The sequence below is a fragment of the Neofelis nebulosa genome, chromosome 12 (genome assembly GCF_028018385.1).
Source record: "Neofelis nebulosa isolate mNeoNeb1 chromosome 12, mNeoNeb1.pri, whole genome shotgun sequence".
Taxonomy (NCBI): domain Eukaryota; kingdom Metazoa; phylum Chordata; class Mammalia; order Carnivora; family Felidae; genus Neofelis; species Neofelis nebulosa.
The window spans coordinates 26621831-26644532 of NC_080793.1; the positions used below are offsets into that span (position 1 = coordinate 26621831).

Here is a 22702-nt window from a genome sequence, read left to right on the forward strand (position 1 = left end):
CTGACCCTCGGGTGCGGATGATTCAGACTAACATCTTGATAACGTGGGCTTGTAAGGTCAGAGAAGAGGAGGACACAGATCACAGAAAAAGGAAACTCTCAAAAGCGATCCTCATTGCGCCTTAAGTAAACACTCCCTTGATCTGTTGGATGTGTTGGTTAATTAGAAAACATTCCAATAGGCTTTTTTTCATGAAACAAATACAAATCTTAACTCCTCTGTGCTCTGGGCAATACACAAAACCAGAAGCAATGCTCTCAGTTCCCAAATGTGCCAAATAAGCCCTCTGAAGCTGTCCTATAGGATTCTGCCTTCTGATCAGAAGACCTCTGAAGAGAAGTTTTTCACAAACCCCTTATTTCAGGTCTTGTACGGATTTGTTCTTTATCAATCCTCCTCCCCAAATAAAACATGTATTTTACGGCCCTTAGAGCGTTCAGACACGAATAGGAATGCCTTGGAAAATCTCTGTAGTTAGCAAAATACTGGAAACAGCCTACATGGTTGAGGGACAAGGTGGCACGGCCACCAGGACAGGGGCCAGCAACCGTAGTGCAGGCCGCCGCTTACTTCCAGAAATACAGTTTTACTGGAACCTGGCCATCACGCCCATTCACTTCTGTCTTGTCTGTTGCTGCTTTTTTGCTACAAGGGCAGAGTTGAGGAGTTGCCACTAAGACCATCTGGCTCGCGAAGCCTAAAATATTTACTGTTGGTCCTTTACAGAAAAAGTTGGTCAGCTCCTGTGACGATACGTTTAAAATAATACGGAAAAATGATTCCTGTTAGGTCGTCAAGAAAAAAAAATGTGACGAGGACACGACACTTCATGTATGGTGTGGCCGGGAGGATGTGCAACAAAGGAAGGTGGGCGGCAAAGAGACAGAAAATGTTACGCGGTTGGATCTGGGTGGCAGCGTGAGGGGTGATTTTCCTTGTCCCCATCTATGTGTTCCAATTCTCTAAAATGCCCCTGTATTTCTTTCATCATAGCAAAAACACCGAACCTCACCTTAAACATTATTTTGGCTCAAGTCACACGGTGGGTGTGACTAAACTCGGCTCTGTCTCCCTGCCAGGCGCCCTCCCCACCTCCCACGTATGCTGAGGGGCGGGGGCAGGAAGGGCAGGTACCTTATGCTCGTCCCGAAGGTGGCTGTCCAGCTCCTCCGTGTGCTTGGTCTCGTAGTAGCAGAGCTGGCATTTGTAAGGTTTCAGTTCATTGTGCTTTTCTATGTGTTGCTGGAGGCTCTCGTCACTGGAGCAGGTGAAGGTACACTTATCACAGCGGAAAACTACTCCCTGCAAGTATTTTGACAGTTTGGAACGGCACACCTCAATGGGGACGACGCGCTCTTCTGTGGAAACAAATTGAACGGAAAGGGGGAGATTTTTACTGATGGGAAAGTAAGCACGTGCTCTTTCTTTGGAATATAGGGAAAAACGCACCCAGTTTTGCTGCTTCGCGTGGGTCCGTGTCTGTGAACTCACATGCGCGCTGCCCCTCCCTCAATTCCCCAAACAGCACCTTCCTCTGGCACAAGTAGGTGTTGTTGTTTTTTTAATGTTTACTTATTTTTGAGAGAGAGAGAGAGAGAGAGAGAGAGAGCACACACACACACACACACACACACACACACACACGAGAGGGGGAGGGGCTGAGAGAGAGGGAGACACCGAGTCCAAAGCAGGCTCCAGGCTCTGAGCTGTCGGCACAGCCCGATGTGGGGCTTGAACCCATGAACCGTGAGACCATGACCTGAGCTGAAGTCAGACGTTCAACCGACTGACCCACCCAGGCGCCCTGTGTGACCAAAAGCTCTCTGCGTACTTAACACCCAGAATGATCTTTACAGAGAGTTGGGCAGGCTGGAAGGTGCTCACTAACTCCTGCATGGAGGTGGTCAAAGGAGGGGAGAAGAACAGAAGTGGCTGCCATTTTCACCAACATAAATGATTACTGACAGCAACCACGAGCACATCCCAGTTCCTTAGCAAGCGCTATTTAGGGTGGACCTACAGATGGCTCTAAGCAGGAAGAAGACGGATGGCCGCCGAGTACCTCTGTGCTGCCTCTGTGCACCTTCCAGACAACTCTACTAGGCTGGAGTTACTCCTGTTTTTGCAAATTAGTAAAGTGAGGAACAGGGCTCTTGAGTAACTTTCCAGAGGTCGCAAATGTTGCCATTGGCCCAGCTGAGATCTGCATCCCTGCCTGTCCAACTGCAAATCCTTTATGTCCTACCATTTCCAAATTCCACTCCTGTTTCCCCTTCCAAGACGTTCTCAAGGAGACTGTTTTCCTTGTCCTGAAACCAAGGGGATCTCTAATCTAAAAACAAATCTAAAAACAAAGGACCTGTACATTTTCATTCACTAAAACTCCAGCTCTAACTACGGAAGAGCTCACAAATGAAATGGCTGCAGGCAACATGCAGGGGGAGGTGGGGGCGGCGTGGGAGATAGGGAGGATTTGTGCCTTTTCAGACAATCTGTAATCTGATTGTCACAAGGGAAAAAATAAAAGAGAGAGAGGATTTGGGTGCTTTTCCCATTAACATACCAAATGCTGTAGGGCTGGAAATGCGTGCGCTTGTTTATTTTGCACTCTCTCACCCTTGTGTTTAACTGCTCAAATTAAATTTCACACCAGTCTGCCCAGAGTATCGGTGCACGCGCCAGATATCCATAACTGGGATAAAATTAAAATCTGTGCTATTTATGCAGGGATCAAATATAGCGTGTGTTTTCATGCTGTGTCTGGATTTCAGAAGACTCTGAAAGTTTACAAATGGACGCGCACAACATATACTTATATTATTTAGAAACAGCAATGTATTATTAAGTCAAGAAAGCGTGATTTCTTCTCAGCGTCACTGAGTAGCTGTGTGCTTCCAGAGCATCAGTGTTTTGTGCACTGATGCGATTCTCCCCGTGGGCCCTCCCTCCCTTTGTTGCTGGCCTGCATTGACCCCCGGGGAATTTTCCCCACCCAAGGCCATGCCTTAGTCTCCACCACCACATTCTCACTGCAGGGCGGTCATTGCCTTGGGAGTCCTTGAATACGGCGACTAATTGGGCAGCAAAAAGCTGGCCAGAGGAAGCGTGGAAGGTGATGTCTGCTGCTCACTCCCCAGAGCTCTAATGCATATGTTATTTTCCCTATACAAAGAGTCAGTCGCTTATTTAGAAATATAAATATTTTTAAACCAAAGTAGAGCAGACAGCTAAGAAACACATGATTATAATGTAATCCACACATTTTCTTAGAATAGCAAATGTTGAACAGTCTTCTAACCATTCAGTTCCATGATTTGGTGTAATCGGGGGAAAAAAATGCTCGGGCATGAGCCAGCCAGAGCCTTAAGAAAGCCCATGCTATGATGTTCTAGTCCTTGAGTCCAGGGTTTCTCGGTAGTAGCACTACTGACATTTTGAGGCCAAATAAGTCTTTACTGTGGGGGCTGGACTATGCATTGTAGAATAGTTATCAGCATCCCTGGCCTCTACCTACCATATGCCAGCACGCCCCCACTTCCCCGGCAGTGACAATCAAAAATGCCTCCAGACGAACGCACCCTAAGGAGGCAAGATGGACTCTGGTCGAGCACTGCGGCTCTTACACAAAGTGTTGAGCATCACCTCCAGCTGCTCTGGGTTAAGACATGCGTGGACAAAAACCATGAGGAAGCTGGTGCTCATGGCAAGAGATAGGGGTACAGGCTGAACCCCTGGGACCAGCTCCCACGCCTCAGGAGCTCATGGGAAGTGCTGATACAAACTTTTCTGGCACCTTCCTTGAGAATGCATCCCCCTGCTCTGCTCTTCCTGTATTTTGTCATTTCTACTACGTCCACCCTCCGCCTCTGGCTCTGGTTCCGTTGAGCTCAGTGGAGCTGGACAACGGCTGGTATAATGTTCAACGTAACGAAGCCTCAAACACCTTGGAGACAGCCACGCAGTCAGCCCCCAGGCTTCACCTCTGCCTGTAAATAATCGCTTCTTTCAGACCTGTTTTTTAATGGGTCTCCCTTTCCATTCCTCTACCACCTTGGTCAGTTTTCTTGGCCATTTCCAATTTCACTATGTGTGTCTAAGTGAATTTTACACAAAGTCGTGAGCACCCAAAATACTCTGGAGTTTAAATAATAACTCACGTAAATGACTGTGGCAATTTACCAAGAGCCCACTAGGTTTCAAATACCGTCAGGCACTCTACCCTCACTGTTGCTTTTTCTCTTCGTAACACTCTGCCAAGACAGTTTTATTATCTTTAGTTTATTGATGTGGAAACTGAGGACTGGTCTGGTGAACTACTTCCTCAGAGTCACTCTTCTAGCTCAGAACCAAGTTGTGACCTGGCAACACAGGTCTCCTGCCTGACCTTGGCCAGTGCCCTCCTCCTGGAACATCCGATCTGCACGTGGTGTATTTATGAGGCTTTTCCACCTAATCATTTAAGAATACAAAAGCTACACGCATCTGTAAGGCAACCCTCTCTGTCTGAATTTCTTTCGAATATCTACTGAATTAGATAATAGGAAACTTCCTGCTCACTTACCCTGAAACGTAAGACTTCCCAGTTCCAAACTAAGACATTCCCAACATCCCAAGTCTCTTATTTACATGGACTTTTGCTAAGACATTAATTTTTTTTTTTCACTTTCTAAAAACATGGCTAACATGACCAAGATAAAACACAAGACAGACGGACTTTGAAAGGCGGGCGAATCACCGGCTGTTTTCTGAATGAGGTTATTCATTATTGAGGCAAGTCAAGGACATAAAGTTAGAGACTGGAATGTTTCCAGGTATGGATGGAGCCCTGTCTTGGCTACAGAAGCTGAGTGCTAAGGGCTTTTTTTTTCCCCCTATGGGGGCAGCGACAACTGTGGGCCTTTCTTGACTTTACACCTCTCAAAATTACCTTGAGTAAAAAAACCAAGGCTTGAATCACACTCATTGTGACTCAGCTTCCAGAGCTGGCTGCAAAAATATTATGACTTCACCAGTTTGACTACAAGATAGATTCTGTCTCTCATCTCTTCCTACTCAAAAATCGCTTGGGGCTGCAGCTGGACATAAAACCCAAGAGGCTGGACCCCAGAGTATGCCACACGGTAGCCTGCGGGAACTAAGGTGCAAAAGAGCCTAGAAGTGTGTGCCATCAAGCTCCCGTGGTGCTCAGTGGAAAAATCGGCAGATTTGCAACTACAAGGAGGGCGGAGGGTCATTTCTGTTCAAAACAGAGAGAAACCACATCACTGTGGAGTCCAGAATCACCAAGTAAAAATTCTTCCTGAAAGGCAGACCACAACACACATGGGTTTCCTCCCCACAACCTGCCAAGTGTAAAGGAAGCATGGAGAGATTTGGAAGTCATTCACTCCAACAAACCCGTATGCAAATGATCGTGCTAAAGGGCGGAGACCCACTTTAGGCCAAAACCAAAGCCCCACCCATTACTCTCAGCCAAACAAGAAGAGATAAAAGCCCAGTACTAGAAAGCCATTAAAAACATAACAAGAGTTTCTAAAAAAACAATCATTCCAAAACAGAACCCTAAACAGACACACATAAACATAAGGACAACGGTTCCTGGTAAGTTATTAAATGTGACGTTAGCTGGGTTACCACTGTGAAGCTAGAGAAAGCTGGGAACTGCACCTCTAATTCCAACAGGCAAAGGTATTTGATGGGGATGGAACGTGTACTTTCACAAATGAAATGAAAGATTGGCAAACTCACAGTATTTTGTTTTTCAAGAAAAACAACAGACATCAGATAAATTAGGGGAGATTAGTTCTGTTCCAAAAAGACACCCACCTGTAGGATTCAGTGTTAAATTCAGTGTTTGCCTCAGTACTGGGGTTACAGGCTGGGACACAGAAGCTTTAAGCTAATATGCCAACTGGAGACCGGCCTCAGTGATTACACAGTTCCATAATTATAAATAAACTTCTCGGGGAAAACTGTGTTTCATCCCTATAATTCAGTCTGTACCCAATTTTCCGGGTGCACTTAGGTATGCAAGGTGCAGGCAGGCAAAGCTATGCATAAAGGGTCATGCTTCCCGTGGTGGGAAACTGAGAAACTCTGTGGAAATGTACCCATGAAACTATCTCTTCCCTTGTTCATTGTCTGTCTTCCCATTAAAGTTCAAGTTCCTTCAGTGCACAGACCTTGACTGACTCTTCATGGCAGTATCCCTAGAGCGTAAAAGAATGCTAGCATATAGTCAATGTTCAATAAATATTTGTTGCCTTGAATGAAGACCCACCGAAAAGTCCTACCACCAACCTTTTCCTTCAAACAAAAATCTCAGGGCTTACTTTTTCCCTTTCAAAACTGGTCCAATCATGGCCAATCTCACCAAATTAACCTCACCCAAGTTCCTCAAAGAAATGGGTCTACCAATGCTTTGTTTCAATCTTTGCTAAATTGGTACTCCCATCTGTCTACTGAGTGAAGTTTAAACTCCTACATTGGCACCTGAGCCCTACCTAATTTGGCCAGAACACACGTCAGCTTTGTCCCCTGTTCCCTTCAGCCCCTCTCAGAACACTCTTAATGCCACTCTGTCAACACATCTTGTTTCCACCTACCTGAGCAGTTGAAATTTTTCCTCCTCCTCCCCCATGTAGTAGGTCAAAGAGTGCCCCTCAGAAATGTGTGTGCACCTAGAACCTCAGAAAGTGACCTTAGTGGGATAGGTCTCTGCAGATGTAACTAGTCAGGAGGAGGTCATAGTGGATTGGGGTGGGCCCTGAGCTCAAGGAGTAGTGTTCTTGTAAGAAGAGGAAACACACTCAGGGAAGGTCAGGGGCAGACAGATGCAGAGAAAAGAATGATGCAGCTACAAGACAAGGATGTTGGGAGCCACTGGAAGCCAGGCAGAGCCAAGGAAGGATTCTTGTTTAGAGCCTTTACTGGGAGCATAGCCCTGCTGTCCGTCAACTTGAGATCAGACTTCTGGGCCCCAGAGCAGCAAGAGAGTACACTGGTGTTTTAAGCCACCCAGGAAACCAACATACCCCACCCTCAGTCTTCTCTGCCTGCTGAAATGTCATCAGGGCTCAGTTTGAAAACCCTCCACCACGTTTCACTGCCCCGAACACAAATACGCCTGCCGCAGTGAATCTCCTAGATACCCATCCCTCGCTAGCACATGCTTCATTTCCTTGAGGAGGGCGGGTATCCGCCCTCCTACACCTCATCTTGCCCACGAACCCAGTACAGTGTGGCACGTAATGAATGCTTGCTGAATGCATGGATAAACAGTACGCTCTTTTTGGCCACAGCCAACATAAACCCATGATCGCTGCCCATTCAGATTTCCCACGAGTGAAATGGATTCTCCTCCCTTTCCTCCCTATTTAAATATATCATTATGTCTAGGCATAAAAAGCTAAGGAAACTCTATTCTTGCAAGCAGGATCTCAGTCCAGGGCCAGTTCAGAAGCTGTTTTTCTTGCCTTTCGTCCCAAGTATTTTAATTAACCAAGGCCTCAGAAAGCTCTCTTACTGCAGGCCCTAGAGGCCAAAGATGTTTACTCCTCTGCAGAGCCAGGAGGGCACAGGTGCAGAAGGAACCACATCTTGTTACTTTGAGATCGGCCCCACCCTGAAGTTGCAAGGCAGACGCCCAACCCCGTCTCTTGACTTGTCAAGACCAGCGTCCCACTGAGATGCCATTCTGAGTTGAGACGGGACCCTGAAGTCAGGCCAGGACACAGATGGCAGCCATGGCTGTCCTGAGGCACCTGCCGCCTGTGGTTCAGTGGTCCTCATCTCCGACCTCCAGCCCCACAGGGAACTCCATCCTCAGACCCAGCTGCCACCGCCACTAGAATGCTCAACGGGTGACACCGACCAACCTCCCAAGGATGAGACAGTGACCTGCTGGTTACAGGCATGGGCTGTGGGGCAGACAAGCCTGGGTTCAGAACCCAGATGGGTCACTTATTAGTCATTTGGATCTTGAGTCACTCTCCGCCTCTCTGAACCTTTTCCCCTTGTTATCAGGGATAGCAGTAATGCCCACCACAGAGGGTTTTGTGAGAATTCCATAAAATAACACTGAAATCACTCGGCGCGGCACTAGGTACTAGTGAGCACTCAGTAATAGTGACTGTTGTGGTTATTGATGTTGTCATTATCACTACCAATCCCCAGATACTCCTTTATTCCAGACTGTGCGCTTTCTGATCCTGAGAAGAACGGTATTTATATATGTAGATGGCTCTTTTGTTGTAAGTCACCTCTACAAATGAACAGAAGAGACTGTATGTAACCAGTGACGGGCAGTATGATGGATGGGTCACGGGATCGGAGGACTGGAGCTGACTCACAGCTGCACGGTTACCACTTGAGTGACTCCAGCTCAACTGCCTGGCCCTCATGGTCCCTGAGGGACTTACCACTGTATTTGTGGTGGGGATAATACACACTACATCGTACGTGGTCCCCTTCAGGGGACCCCACTGGAGAAATTCCTTCCGGATTCAGTGTCGAGGATTCCCGGAAATCTCCCGAACAAAATTTCAAAGGTCTAACAGGCACTTTAAGTCCATTTGCTTCTCTGCCGCAGGAGGCTGGAACCTCAGAGCCAAGTAAATCCACAGCCCACCGTTGACAGGTGCACAGCACCTCAGGGCATACGCTGGACACCAAGCTCTTGGGGAACCTCTTCCTACTTCCGGGGGACTTTCCAGTTGCTTCGTATTTTGCACTTCTGCCCCGATCTCCCCATTTGTTTTCAACCTACAGTGCTGCACAAACACCTTTAAGATACCTTGAATTCTTTGTGAGGTGACCGCAAAAAACTAGAGCAAATCAAAGAAAAAGCGGTTTGTTTCAGTTTCCTGTTTCACACATGTGGAGCGGGCACACAAATGACAGCACTAGCCCTCACGATGCCGTTGGATAGGAGTGACTTAGCGTCAAGTGGAGCGTTCGCAGCGTTAGCATTTACACCCTCTGCCCCTTACCCGCTTTCTAGAATTCTCAGCTCAGGGAAGGAAAACCCTTGAGCCCGCTAGACAGTGAAGCTCTGACTCCGCCAGGCAGCAAGATGGGAACCCAGAGGGAATCAGCCACAGAAGTGAGGCCTCCCCATTTCTGTTTGCTCAGCAGCCACACTACTCACGGCCTCTCCCCGCACTGGGAGGGGGCACAGAGCCACCACAACACATGGGCCGGGGGACCAGAAGTCAGGTGACCCAGGTGCAACACCAGGTGGGACCACTCTGGCCAAGAATTCCCGCCTAATGTTCCTATGCTGTTTCTCCCCGCTTGCAGGCGGACGTCCCGGCCGGCAGCGACCTCACGTCTCGTTAGAGTGGCCTTCCGCGGGGCGCACAGCAGAGATGGGCGAAGTGTCACAAAATGCAATGGCCCAAGCCCGCGGCTCTGGGGAAATGTGGGCAACTTTGAAAATGCTCAGAAAACATGCAGCATTTCAGGGTGAGTGACATCTCAGCAGGATGGCAGAAGACACTCACTGCTTTTGAGGCACCTGTGGCAAAGAGTAAAAAGCTTCTTGAAAGGTTAAAGGCGAAGGAAGGCAGACGAGAAAGAAGAGGAAGACGAGGAGGGAGGGAAGGAACGAAGGACAGATGGAAAGATCAGTGGATGATGGAAACAGCAAGAGATCAGTGGTATTCCGGTAATCTTTCTCCATCCACCTCTGGCTTGAATCTTTTTAGGACAAAGTAGTTTTTACATAAACATATTTTTCCTTCCAATGCGGAGGAAGCCTGTTGTTTAACAGTGTTTTAATTGGCCAAGAGTAAACTCAACTGCAAGAAAAACCAAAGAGGACTTGAAAGAAATATCTCTGTTTATCAACAGGAACCAACATTTACGGAACACCCGGTATGCCTCCACTAGGGAACACACTAGACCTTTTGCACGTTATTTCGTAGGCTTGACTGTCCTCTCTTTTTATAGATGAGACAGTGGGTGAATACAAGAGGCTTTAAAACCAGAATTTAAATCTGAAGCCTATGGTATTTCTAAGACATATCAGGCCACTTTTATTTTTAAGAGTTTTCTCTCTCCATCCATTTCAAGGGAAACTCTGCATTCTGCTTTTCAGAAATCATCATTTTGGTCTCCCTCCAGGGAATTGCTTATAACCATATAGCAGCTCTTCACATTTTATAAATGAGTCCTCACCCGCCCATTCTGTTTCTCATTCACTCCTTCCTCAGCAAGGTTGTGAGGGCAGAGGAATGACAAGGTGAAAATCCCTGACGCTGAGAAGCCCCAGAGAAGCATGCATGGCAGAGCCCTGCACCTTTGCCTCCCTCCACGGGGAGGAAATCCTCGCAGCAGGAAAGAGTTTTTACCGTTGGCCGTCACTGTGGCGGTCCCTGTGATTTCCTGCCTGGAGAGAAGGTGAGGAACAGGGGACCAAGGAAAAGGTGCCAAGGCCACCCTGAGAAGGCATCCCTGTAATCCACCCTCACCCCTGTACCCCAAGAAAACCGCCATTTAGGAAGGTTACCTCGGTGCAGCACGATGTGGTCGATCATGTTGCGTTTGTATTTGGTGTGATAGAGGCAGAGAGGACAGCGGAGATCTTTGGGGCCCTCCTCAGGAACCGCCGAATGCCCGGCTTCCACGTGCATAGTAAAAGCAGATCTGGGAGAGAGGTGTGGGGGACAGGCAATGAGTGTGATAGGGGATCATGTCACCCACACATCCCCTGCTGGCTATCTTCCTACGGGGCCCCTGGGTGTGACACCCCAGCTTGAGGGGCCAAAGTTGTAGTTGTTAATCATGTTGCTGACCACAGGCTCCTTGGTCACTCCTCAGACAACTGAACATTGTCGTGCAGCGGTAACTTCTTTTTGAAAGTTTTGCCACTTGGCTGGGTTCACAGCTTAGTTTGAAAAGCAATGGATTTCCCCATACACTTTAGTCTTCAAGATTAAAAGTTGCCTATTAAAAATATAAAACCAAAATCCCTATGAGAACATATTTCTCATCACACTCGGAAGGAGAGGGACTAGAATCAGGCTAATTGACTGGCTGCCCATGTGACTCTTCACAGGTAAGGGTGGGGAGGGCAAGTTGGCTGGGACATCATGGCGGCAGACAATCAGGTAAACCAAATACGGCTGTTGTAACAGCCTGAAGGGGGAAGGAAGGATTATCGTTGCCTTCCCCTCCATCCTTTTAAAAACTGCCACATTTACAAAGCCTTAAATGTCTCGTAAAAATGGACGAAACCAAGAGTTTAATGGGCAAGGTCCCCTTCTTATTAATGCAAGTACTTCTCTCCAGGGAGACACGTACACCTGTCAGGGGGCCCTTGTCATCTGGGTCTTTAGCCTTTTCCCATTTCTAAGGTCACATGCATATTTATCTGAAAAACAACTGAACCAAATTAATAGCCAGAGATAGAACACATTTTCCAAAAAATCCCCCAACTAAGATGTTGGTGGAGAAGAGACTTGTTCTTCCAATTCATGTTTTTCTTTGGCCACGAAGCCCACTTTCACCCTCCTTGTTGTCTGGGGTCTATATTGAGTACTAGAGTGGCCGAAGGCTCTGGTCTTAATTGCAACAAGAAGAGACAGTAACAGCCTCTATCTGTAACACAGCACCTACTATTATATTATTAGAATAGCTCTCCATGATACTGTAACACTTATTAGTGTTTCCTTTGTGCCAGCACTATTCTGAGCGCTTTGGATAGAATGTTCATTTATTCCTCACATGAGTCTTAGAAGTTAGATAGTATTATTATCTTTTTTTCACAGGTAAGGAACAGGTGGAACAGAGAAGCTTAGGCACTTGTCCTAAGTCACAGAGCCAGTCGGTGGCAAAGCTGGGATTCAAACCCAGGCAGTCAGGCTCCAAGGTAACCACTCATAACCACTAACCTCAACAGTGTTGCACAGGATGAGATTAACTCACAAGAGTCTAGATTACACCCTTGGACACACTCCATTCTTTGAGTTTGCCAATTCTGTTATACACAGGAGCAAAGGGGACTTTGGATTATCTTTTTCCAGATTGGAACCATCTCCCTAAAATTGGCTCAGTCCTAGTCTTCACAGTGCTGGAGTCTTGATTCTCTGGCTGTCTTTCAACAATATGATCTTAAGAAATACGAATTTCCTATAAGGGTAGCAGGGAAATCACAATTGCTGGATTCTCTCTTGACTTTCACTTTGCTTTCAAAAACATATACATATTTTTTTCAAAGACAAATTTAAAAAAGGGAGGATAGTCCTCCGAGGGAAAAACACTCATTGCTTCATGCACTGGGCCAGAGAAATCCCTTACCGCAAACTCACACTTCCTGGGTGCCCACTGGCTCTAATTTTTAAATCCGTTTGTTCTGATAGAGCTCTTCATCGCAAACCCCAAAGCAGTCCTCTGGAAGTAGCCTCCTTTTGTGAAGATTGGACCTAATGCCTGTAGCATCCCACGGGCAGGGCCTCCCCTGAGCTCCAAGCAGGAGAGTGTAGGGAAGAGTGTGGTGAGGGGCGGAACAGGCGCAGCCACCTTGTGTTTCGGGGCTGTTCTTCATGTCACTTACTTAAAGCCTGTGTAAAAGGAGCAGTCTTTGCACTTGAAGAGCTTCTTCCCGCCGTGCTTGTCCCTGTAATGGCGTCTGATGCTCTGGATGTAGCCAGAGGAGAATTCACAGAATTCGCAGTGAAGAACAGCTTCGGTTTTCTGCTCAGCACCCCCGGCGGCCCCAGAAAGAGGCACGGGGCTAACACGGCTGTTGTTCCTTGCCAGGGCAGCGGACTGGTAGTGGTTCAACTGCTGCTGAACATCTGGAGGTTCTGAGTAGGAGGAGTCTGTGGACAGACGGGGAAAAAGAGACCGGACACAGAGAACACAGTAGAGGTTTGACACTTGAAAGCCCCGACATTAGTCTGGAGTAATTTTTTTTTTTTTTTTTTTTTTTAAAGATGAGGACTATGATCCGTCTTTCATCTTCATTTACATCCTACAACACAGATCTGGGGAAAGGCAGGTAGGAAGAAAGCGTCACTTCTTTGAGGGCTCACAGCATTTAAAAATAAAACTCTGAGGTTAAAGGTTTCAAAGTGAAGGAAGAAAATAAACTGTTTTTAAAAAGGAAATCGCAGCGTGGCAACAGGCTGCCAAGGTATACCTGTCCTTGCAGGGGAGAGGAATAAATGCAAGAATGTACAAGGCATCCACACGAGAAAGGAAAGTAGTTGATGAAATATCTCCTCCTCTGGAGCCCAGAATGATTCAAGGGGGGGAAAAAAGGTCTTTAACAGAAATGCTCGAGCACATGGTGCTCACAAATATAAAAATGTTTTATGCCTTCACAGTCAAATGATTTAAAATTTAAAATATAAAGATCTAATAGTGTTCTCCTGGAATGGATGTTTAAAGCTTAGTCAGCATTAAGATGGAGATTTATTCATAAATCCCATTAAAATGAAACTCCAAATAAGTTTCCCTAAAAGGTATTTTAAAGTTTGCAATTCGGAGGAAAATGTCGGGAAATGACAGGCATAAATCTTAGCCCTGAGAAGCTTCAATGGCATGTGGTGGAGAAATCTGATCTAGATGGGAGGTGGGAAAATCTCCGTTTCTTAAAAGAGAGAGAGAGAGAGAGAGAGAGAGAGAGAGAGAGAGTAAAAGAAAGGTCTTGAACCTTTTCCCAACACGCTGCTTTGAGTGTTGGGGCTACGCATTCAACACCATTGTCCCGCAGAACCTACGGCTGCCTATGACTGGCACAAATGAAGTCCATGAATACCGCACAGATGAATTTCAGTGTAACTTTCCTTGAAAAGACAACAAAGGGCTCTTTTTTTTAAGGCTTTCAAAAAGCGGGGGGCGGAGGGAAAGGGGATAGAAACTGTACCAGCCTCCTCCTGATTTGATGGACACTTAATTTTCCAAAGCCCGATCCCCCGAGGCAGGACGTGGAGGAATTCTGTAAAACCCGTATTGGATGAAACCAGAGTCCATCCATCCCGTCGGCCTCTTGGAGAAGAAAAACAAAAACAGAGCAGCCTCCCTTATTGTGAGGCCACCTCCTGTCTTCAAAATCCTCAAATACCTTCCGTTCTTGCTCTCCTCTCCCCCCCTCCTCAATTTGTATTCCTCAAGATTGAGAAAAACCCCTTTGGAAATTGTAAACAAACCTGCCACACACACAAAAATAAAACAAAAGGAAACTTGAACAATACCTCCGAGCCTCCTTGGGTTCATTACCAGGTATAAACTGAAGACAAAGGAAGAAAGGAATGACACAAGTGAATTCATTTTACCCAAGTCTTTTATCTCTGGTTTCTTTATTCCTCAGCCCTAGCTGATGAACCCACTCAGGATCACAATACCTCAATTGTCAACTTCTCATTCTTTCTTTCAATAGCAGGTTTGTTTACCATTTCATGGATTGTTCGAGATGTTTTCTATTTAAGCTCTCAAGACTAGTTTCTGCTTAAAATACACGCACAGTGAAGCACGAGGCACATTCCGCCTCTCCTGTTAACAACACAGGCTTGAGCTTCAGGTTGGGCATTGCCCAGCCACCATCCCGACAAGCCCATCCTTCCTCTTGTTTGCTCTTTGCTCCGTGGGATTGGAATTCTGTGCCCAGCAAGGCCAAAGCCAGGTCCACAGCCCGTGAGCCGTCTGCCACCCGCAAATCTGCCCAGAGACCAGAAACAAACACCCTGAGGAACAGTCCGTTTCTCAAAAAGCGGCCACCAACAACAAGACACAGCACCCAGCTCAGCAAGTCCTGCCGGTCAGCTGCTAGTCACATCAGACAGACAGACAGACAGACCCTTGACAACGTCAATCCCTTTACAGCAGAAGTCATATAGAAGTAAGTTTTTCCCAAGCAGATAACAGGCCACGTAAATTCATCTCCCCCTGCTTTCCACCCAGCCCAACTTAACACCTACGCTAATCTCTTAGGGAGACTCCGTCCAACGGAAGGGAGTTTCCTTGGATTTAACACATTTGTCTTGTCTCTAGGGTCTACTGCGTTTTATTCCATCCATCCCAAAAAGCGAATTCTAAATTTTGACTTCAGCATATATATGTTATATGAAACTTGAAGAAATAGAAATAAATGCAAGAAGTCGTAGGAAAAGCATTCCAAGAAAGGGAGGCTCATCGCCCTTCCGTCTTAAATGGCAAAAGGAACAGCCTCATGTATCATGCTATGAATTCCTTTTTGCCTGGCTAAAATCAGATGGACAGGTGGTTCATTTACAAAGACAGGCAAACCTCACCGCCTATGGTACATCTGTAGTAAAGCCTAGGTTACAACGTTCTGGGTCTCCTTAGAGCTTTACTTTCCTCTCTGGTGCCAAGATATACTATGTCTCTCATTCTCTCTCACTTGGGAGTTTGTGAATAATGTACAATTTTAGCACTTTGGGCACTAAAGTGACAAAGACGCGAGCGTGTATGATTTCACCCATCTTAAAAAAGCCCACTTGCTAACTACCTAAAATTCCAGCTTGTTCACAAGGCACAGCCTGAAGAGCAGGAACAGGGTCGTTTTGTGCCCAGGTTAGAAAGGCAAACAGATTGTTAGTACTGAAGGGCACATCACCAAGGTTAAAAATCATCATTAAGACCGTTTTCTTCATTCCAAGCTTATGGAAAGTGAAACCACTCTGTGCTTCAGACAGCTGGGCTTGCGGTCACTGGGAAATACGGCAGCAGAAGCACAGGAGTGTAAATCCAGTGGGAAACTAAACCAGGCTACGTCTTTGTCACCTGGATGGCCAGGAATACTTATGATGGAACCAACAGCAGAGATGATGCTGGTCCCTATGTTCCTGACCCAACCCGGAGATATGCAGTCTATCAATTTAATTATCTGACCTGTGACTCTATTTATGTGCAAAGTTTTAGAAATTACATCATACTGTACAGCTGTAGTTGTAAAATAAATCTAAGTCACATTAGCTATCCATTTTGTAAACTATCCATGGAAAGAATTCTATTTTGTAAAATCAGGATCAAACTAGACTTTTAGTGTGGATGGTCATGGTGCTTACCGACACGGGTTTGGAATTTATTGAACACCCAGCAATTAATTCTCACAACGATGGTGTGCAGTGTGAGTTCTCATCCCAATTTCACCGATGAGGTAGTCGACACAGCTGGCTATACAGCTAGTAAGAGGCAGAGGTTGGATTTGGACAAAGATTCGTCTGACTCTAAAATCTGAGTCTTGCCCATCAGGCATCTATATCTAATGGTGACCTCAGGTCTCACGATGCACGTCAGAAGAACGAGAAAGGACATCAGAGTGTTCCATCAACGATAAATATGTAGCAGAGAGGAGAGAGAAAAGGTGACAGAAAAATTGAAATACTTGGGAAAATAATTTCAGAACAGATAGAAATGAAAACAGGATAGAAAATAACAGTAAACTGGATGTGAAAGGAAACACTAAAATAAGCATTTCAGAGGACATGGGGGAAAAAAACAAAGCAAGATTCGTCGAAAAGAAAAAGAATCTCCAAACCTTCAAGACGTTTTATAGAAACAAAACACTGCGATCATACAGGAGGCAATTCTACAAGCAGGTGGCACAGGAGAGCGCTGCAAATACCCAGATGGGAAACCAGCCAGCCCAAATGTCATGCTTTCATTAGATGCTTGATAAACTGCCCCCAAATAATAATGCTCTGAAATTCCTCAGGTGGGGTGTGCCTGGAAAAAGAAATGTACATGGATGGGAGACGGGTACTTTCCGGGGCTTCTGGGACAGGATTTCAAACCAGGGAGGGGGTGGGGTTCCAGATGAAACCTCTTGCCCCTCTCACGTAGCCATGTTCTTGGAGAAACGGAAGATTTCTTCTTGCCATACTCGAGCTCCCACAATGCCAGCCAAACCTGGGTGACTATCAGTTCGAGACGGTTTTTTTTTTTTTCCTTGTTTTTTCTCCGGAAATTAGCCAGCACAGAAACGATCACAAAAAATGTAATTTTATAAGGGCAGATGACAAACGAGTCAACTCTGGGAGTGGAATGAAGCTTTCTTGAATATTCTGATGCTCCCCACATTTGGTCAGCACCCTGCCAGTGCCAGGCTGTGTGCTGGCTCTAGGGACTCAAAGCCAAGGAAGACACAAGGGGCACCTTTCCAGAGCTCAGGTGTAGTGGGGGAGGGAGCAGAGCTGTTGTGACAACACAGGTCTTCTCCACGTCTTGCAAGCTCACCCCATTGACTGAAGGAACAAAAGAGGCGAGGAGAACAAATGAACAGTAATGGGAGAATTTAACTATTCCAAGATTAAGGGAGACACAAGGAAGAGTAAGAATCAATTGGGCAGTAAATTGTAGGAGCTGCGGAGGACAGCCCCCTTATGCACTGAGCGATCCAAAAAGGAAGCTGTACAGGACGATCAATTCTCAATTTTCTGCAGCTCCACAGAGAGGAAGTGAGTGAAGGTGAAAAAGTCGCAGAAGAATCTTGGTGCCAGCAACGACATTTAATTACATTTGAGCTAGATTTTCATGCAGACTTTGGGAGGCAGGCTCTTTGGTCAGTGCAAACCGAGTACCAGGAGAAAGTAAAAGACAAAGGATTTTAGAGAAGCAAACTGTAGAGGGGGTCAGGGGGGCAAGTGATTAAATTATATCCATTTGTCCGCAAATATATACTGTACATCAAAATCAACAGGACACTCCGTTCTGGGGCAGTAGGACTGGGTTCCTGCCCTCAAGCGGCTCCCGGATAGACATGTAAATAACTGTGATTCCGTGCAAAAAATAAACATCTTCATAGAGGCATCCACAAAGAACTAGTGGAGAAGAAGCAAAATCAGCATGCAGTGACTGATGAAACGTGGGTCTCGGAGAGACAAGGGGAATGTGAAGAGAAACTTGAATGTCCTTTAATAACTAGTATTAGTGTGTTCATTAATGAAATCACCACTAGACATGAAGATGCTGGAATGTTCAATTCACCAACACTTCCACCTTAAGTCATAAATAGAAATGAAGTAACTACATTCTTATCACCACGAGAAAAAGCGACATGGGGCACCCGAGTGGCTCAGTGGGTTAAACGTCTGAGTCTTGGTTTCAGCTCAAGACATGATCTCACGGTTCATGTGATCAAGCCCCGTGTTGGGCTCTGGGCAGACAGTGTGGAGCCAGCTAGGGATTTCTCTCTTCTTCTCTCTCTCTCTGCCCCTCCCCAACCTGTGCTCTTTCTCTCTCTCTCTCAAAATAAATCAACTTAAAAACAAAACTTTAAAAAAAAGAAAAAGAAAAAAAAGAAAAACTGACTTAATTCCAACAGGGAAAAGGAACCAAGATCAGAGGATGAGTTTGAACAGAAAAATACGTACACCCAAGAGTGGGGTATGCTGCATGAAGGAGAATTTAAAATCTTCTAACACAGCACAGAAAGTTCAAACTAATGCACGAATTGTAGTTTTCTTTAGGAAAGCAGGCGATTGAGCAGCTCAGGTTTGGTACTATAAGGAACCAGAAATAGAATATTACCTGTGGATAATTTAACCACAAATATTGTAAATATCCAAAGTATGGAGGGGGTGTGGGTGGGACCCAAATATGCTGGAAATACAGCCCGCTATTTCCAGCCAAGAAATCATAGAAAATTGGAGAAGGGCACACTAACAATGATGAGGGCAGTTAAAGACCTACTTGAGTGAACAGCCAGGAAACTTTTGGAATGCCATGCAATTTCTACCACCCCACTGCTAATAAACTTGAGCCTGGGGACAAAAATAGTCCAAGTGTGTTCACCTGGGTGCTAGTGACCCAGGTATCTGGGTGGGGAGAGAGAACCCTGCTGTGATGGGAAACCCAGCTGAGCTTTGAGTTGATTTGAGTCTTCACCTAAAGCTGAAAAAAAATTCGGACTCCTTAAACCCAACATGCTGAAGACTGACTTCCTCTTTGCCCACACTTCCCTTCTGTGCCCTTGCCCACGTGTCTGAATGTCAGTGAACAGCTCACCGGTTCGTCCAACTTCATACTGTGAGATTCTTCCTCCAAACTGCCCTGTGGCGACAGCGCTTCAGCCAAGTGCCACGTCCTGGAGACGTGTGTCATACTCGGCTCCAATCGTTTCCCCCTGTAGGTCTTCCCTTCCCATTGTCCACTCAGGTCCTCACAACCTGAGGGCGCAGCTCTCACAGCCTATGTGGTCTTCCTTCCTCTGACGTCTGTTCTAGTTCAGCCTGCGTGCACGTCACAGATCTGTAGCATGCATCACTTACGTGGCTACCATAGGAGGATGGCCCCGCGCCCAAAGGCGAAGTCTCGATTCCTTAGTGCGGTACACAGAGCTCTTCAGTTCGGCCCCAGAGCCCGTTTTCAGCCTCACTTCTGGCTAGTTCCCAACTCCTTGCTCATTCTACCTATTTCATCGTTGGGAATCCTTGATCAGGGCTACTAAGTGCTCTTCCTCTTCTTTTTGGCTGGCAAACACCTACCCATCCTTCAAAGCTCAGCTGAAATGTCACCTGTTCTATGACGATTTTCCCCAACCGTCCAGATAGGAATCTGCTCTCCTCTGTGCTTCGTCAACACAGACGCATCGAGATTCCCATCCTGGTCTCATTACACTTTCACGTTCCCCCAGACTTCTTTGTACCTGTTGTATTTGTTCCTGAGCTTGTTCAATTTAATTAGTATTACCTAACATGATGAAATATGGGTATAAAGTGTCATTTCTATGAAGCTACATTGAATGCTTTGAAAAGACTTGATAAAGTCAAGTTGCTAAAAAAAAAATTTCTGTCAAATTATGTTTTGGCAGGACCAACTATAAAAGATTGAGAACATAAAAATCTAGAAGGACTCTGCTCTAAGACTGTTCCACAAATGTCTAAATTATCACTCCACTTAAAAGAAACTGAATCTGGAACTGGCACATCACACAATGTAGGTGCCTGTGGTTTATATAAGAGAGGAACTAGGGAACTCCAATCAAAGGACCCAGACTCAAATACATAAGCTTGACCGTATGTCCCAATACTGATGAAGAAATCAATTTCTTAAGTGAAAGTAAAATGCTTAAGGCATTTTAAAAAAGATTCCCTATCTTTAGAACCTTTCAAATGTAACTGAGAAGGTGGCTATTGATTACATCAAATGAGAGTTTCTACTGTTTCAATCTATGTATTTGCCCCCAATTTTACATTAATTTAGAAAATACTTATTGAGAAGCATCTACATGCCAGGCACCTCGAAGCACTTGGGATACATCAGTGAAAAAAAAACAAGGGTCCTTGTGGAACTTACATTTTAGATCGGCAAGAACAGTACCTCACGTGCTTTTACGGCCACAGAGACTCCTGGTCCTTTCATGAAGAAAGGTGTTTAGGAGAATGTTCCTGGATTGAATTTGTGGACAACTTTCCTAAATCTAGGCCTGTCTGCCTGTCTATCTATCCATCCATCCATCGCCTATCATTTTATGTTAAACAGTATGTTGTCAAGATGATACACAGATTCAAAAGTTTACTTATTTAATAATTTTTCTTGAGTTCTATCTGAATCCTTTGGAAACTCCATTTAATCCTTTTGTTTCTCAAGGTACCTGTTGTTTACTTCATGCTACTAACACAGAGCAGAACTTGGCATCCAGAAGGATACCACCAACCACAAATCATCGACGCAACTTTCCAAGCATTTCCTTTGAAGAGTCTCAAAAATGTTCTCTATGGGCCATTCCCAAAGAAAATTGTATTAGAAACTAAGCTATGGAACACAAGCCATTTCAACTCCTTCTGGATAGTGTCTAAAGGGGAACATAAATCTCCAGAGGCAGCCACGTTATTTTATTTCCTTCTTTTGATTACGCCTTGAAAATCTCCAGGCCAAGGACTCTAGCACCTCCTCGTCTTCCATCATCAGTGGAGCTCTCTGGCCTGGATGCACAAGATTATGATACAATGGCCAAGGGGACAATGGGCACTGGATGACTATATATAGGAATTCTGGACTTGGTTGTCATGGAGGCAAATGGAAAAACAAACGTCTAATCCTGAAAATAAGGTTGAGGCCAAACTTGAAGGAAACACACTTTGAAAACTTCCTGTCATTCTGATGAGTAAAAACAAAACCTTGAAATATGATCAGGGAATAGATGAGAAAACAAACCAAAACAAAACAAAAAATTAGTCTTCAAAATGACAAAAACACAGCAAAAAACAGAGGAGGGGCAACCTTCTCTTCTTGAGACTTAGTGTCCCATCATATTTTAGTTCATTGAAAGGGTCTCTCAAAGGCCTTATTTTACATGAAGCTTCCTGTTCTCTCTCTCTTTGGGGGGAATCCAGGCAAGTCTGATTTCAGACAAAGAAGATTCTCAGACTTGCAGCTCACCGGGCCCTATATTTGGCGACAAAACCATTTGTCTCTCAGTGGTTTTTTTCAAATGGCATCACCAGCCACCCAGTCAATGAAATCAGAAGAAATCCTTGATTCGTTTCTTTTGTTCTACACATTCAATGAGTGAGAAGCTCTGTTGGTTTGACCTCCTGAAAAGCACTTACTCTGTGATCCACTCACTGCCCCAACGCCATGGCTTGTTCAGGCCCTTATGGTTGCTGACATGAACTTCCAAAATATGTTCCCATTTTCAAGTTTCTTCTCCTCCTAAGATTCCTTTCTTTTCTAAAAGCAAACATGACCATGGGATTCACCATGTCTCACAGGAAAAGGTCCAAACTCTGCTGTGGTGCTCCCGGTCTCCTGTTCCTCCCCAGACCTACCTCACCCCCCACCCACCCTGCTCCCACCCTGCTTGTTGCCAGCCACCCAGAAGGTTCCTAACATTCACTGCGGGCTTTGCTCTCACAGCATCATTCAGTCTTGCAATGCCTTTCTGCTGCATTTCAGCCTTTTCAACTCACATGATCTTTCAAAACAGAACTCAATTCAAATCTGCCATCACTATAAAGGTCTTCCTTGATCTTTCTAGACATACCTATTAAAATCCCTACTAGTGCTCATCATGTGGCATTGAAGTTAACTTATTTTACCTGCACCAAAGCAGGATCTCTTTCAAAGTAGGATATCCATCCATCCATCCATCCATCCATCCATCCATCTATAATCCATGCATCTAGCAAGTTCATATCTTAGTTCATCTAGCAAATTCAGAACTTAGCTCATGGCCTGGCCCAAAACAGGTCCTCAGTAAATGTGTTACTAAGATCCAAAGAGAGTTCAAACTGAAAAAAGTGTTCTGGAAAACCAGATTTAAAAGGAAAATCCAATTAACCAAATGTCACTCTCTCCTTGCATACTGAGGTGGATAGAGGCTTCCTATTGAAACATTGACCCACTTTTACTGAAGCAAGCCTGGGCCTTTTTAAAATTACCTGAAGAATGGCTTCTGGAACATGTGAGAATTTGAATGGCAAGAAATTCATAATCTCTGCCCATCCCAAGGAGCCAAAGGCATCATTTCTGGTCTTGACCCCAAATCTGCTATTAAGTCTAAACTTGGAAACAGATAATATCAGGATATCTGGGAACCACTTTAGTTGATTCTAAATGCAACTCTCTCCTCCCTTTTCTGCACCCACTGAAAGGCACAGATGTTTGTAAAATGTGCAGGTGTAACTGGCACCACATATTTAAATACACCGTGACTCTTCTGTAGTCAACTGCTACAGCCATGAAAATGGAGTCCTCTACAATCCACGAGAAGGTATTCGTGGATTACTTT

General features: G+C 45.4%; 1 protein-coding gene across 9 annotated transcripts in view; it reads right to left on the reverse strand.

Annotated features, from left to right (window-relative positions):
* ZNF462 (zinc finger protein 462) overlaps positions 1-22702 on the reverse strand; it is a 141590-nt gene that overhangs the window by 22322 nt on the left and 96566 nt on the right. For all 9 annotated transcript variants that reach the window (XR_009251506.1, XR_009251507.1, XM_058694657.1 and 6 more), the window contains 3 exons: positions 12557-12824; positions 10511-10647; positions 1135-1358 (listed from right to left, as the gene is read on the reverse strand). Coding sequence is in view for 7 of the 9 variants with exons in the window: in XM_058694657.1 (XP_058550640.1) it covers positions 1135-1358; positions 10511-10647; positions 12557-12824 (629 nt within the window). In the remaining 2 variants the exon portion in view is untranslated. The remainder of the gene's footprint in view (positions 1-1134; positions 1359-10510; positions 10648-12556; positions 12825-22702) is intronic.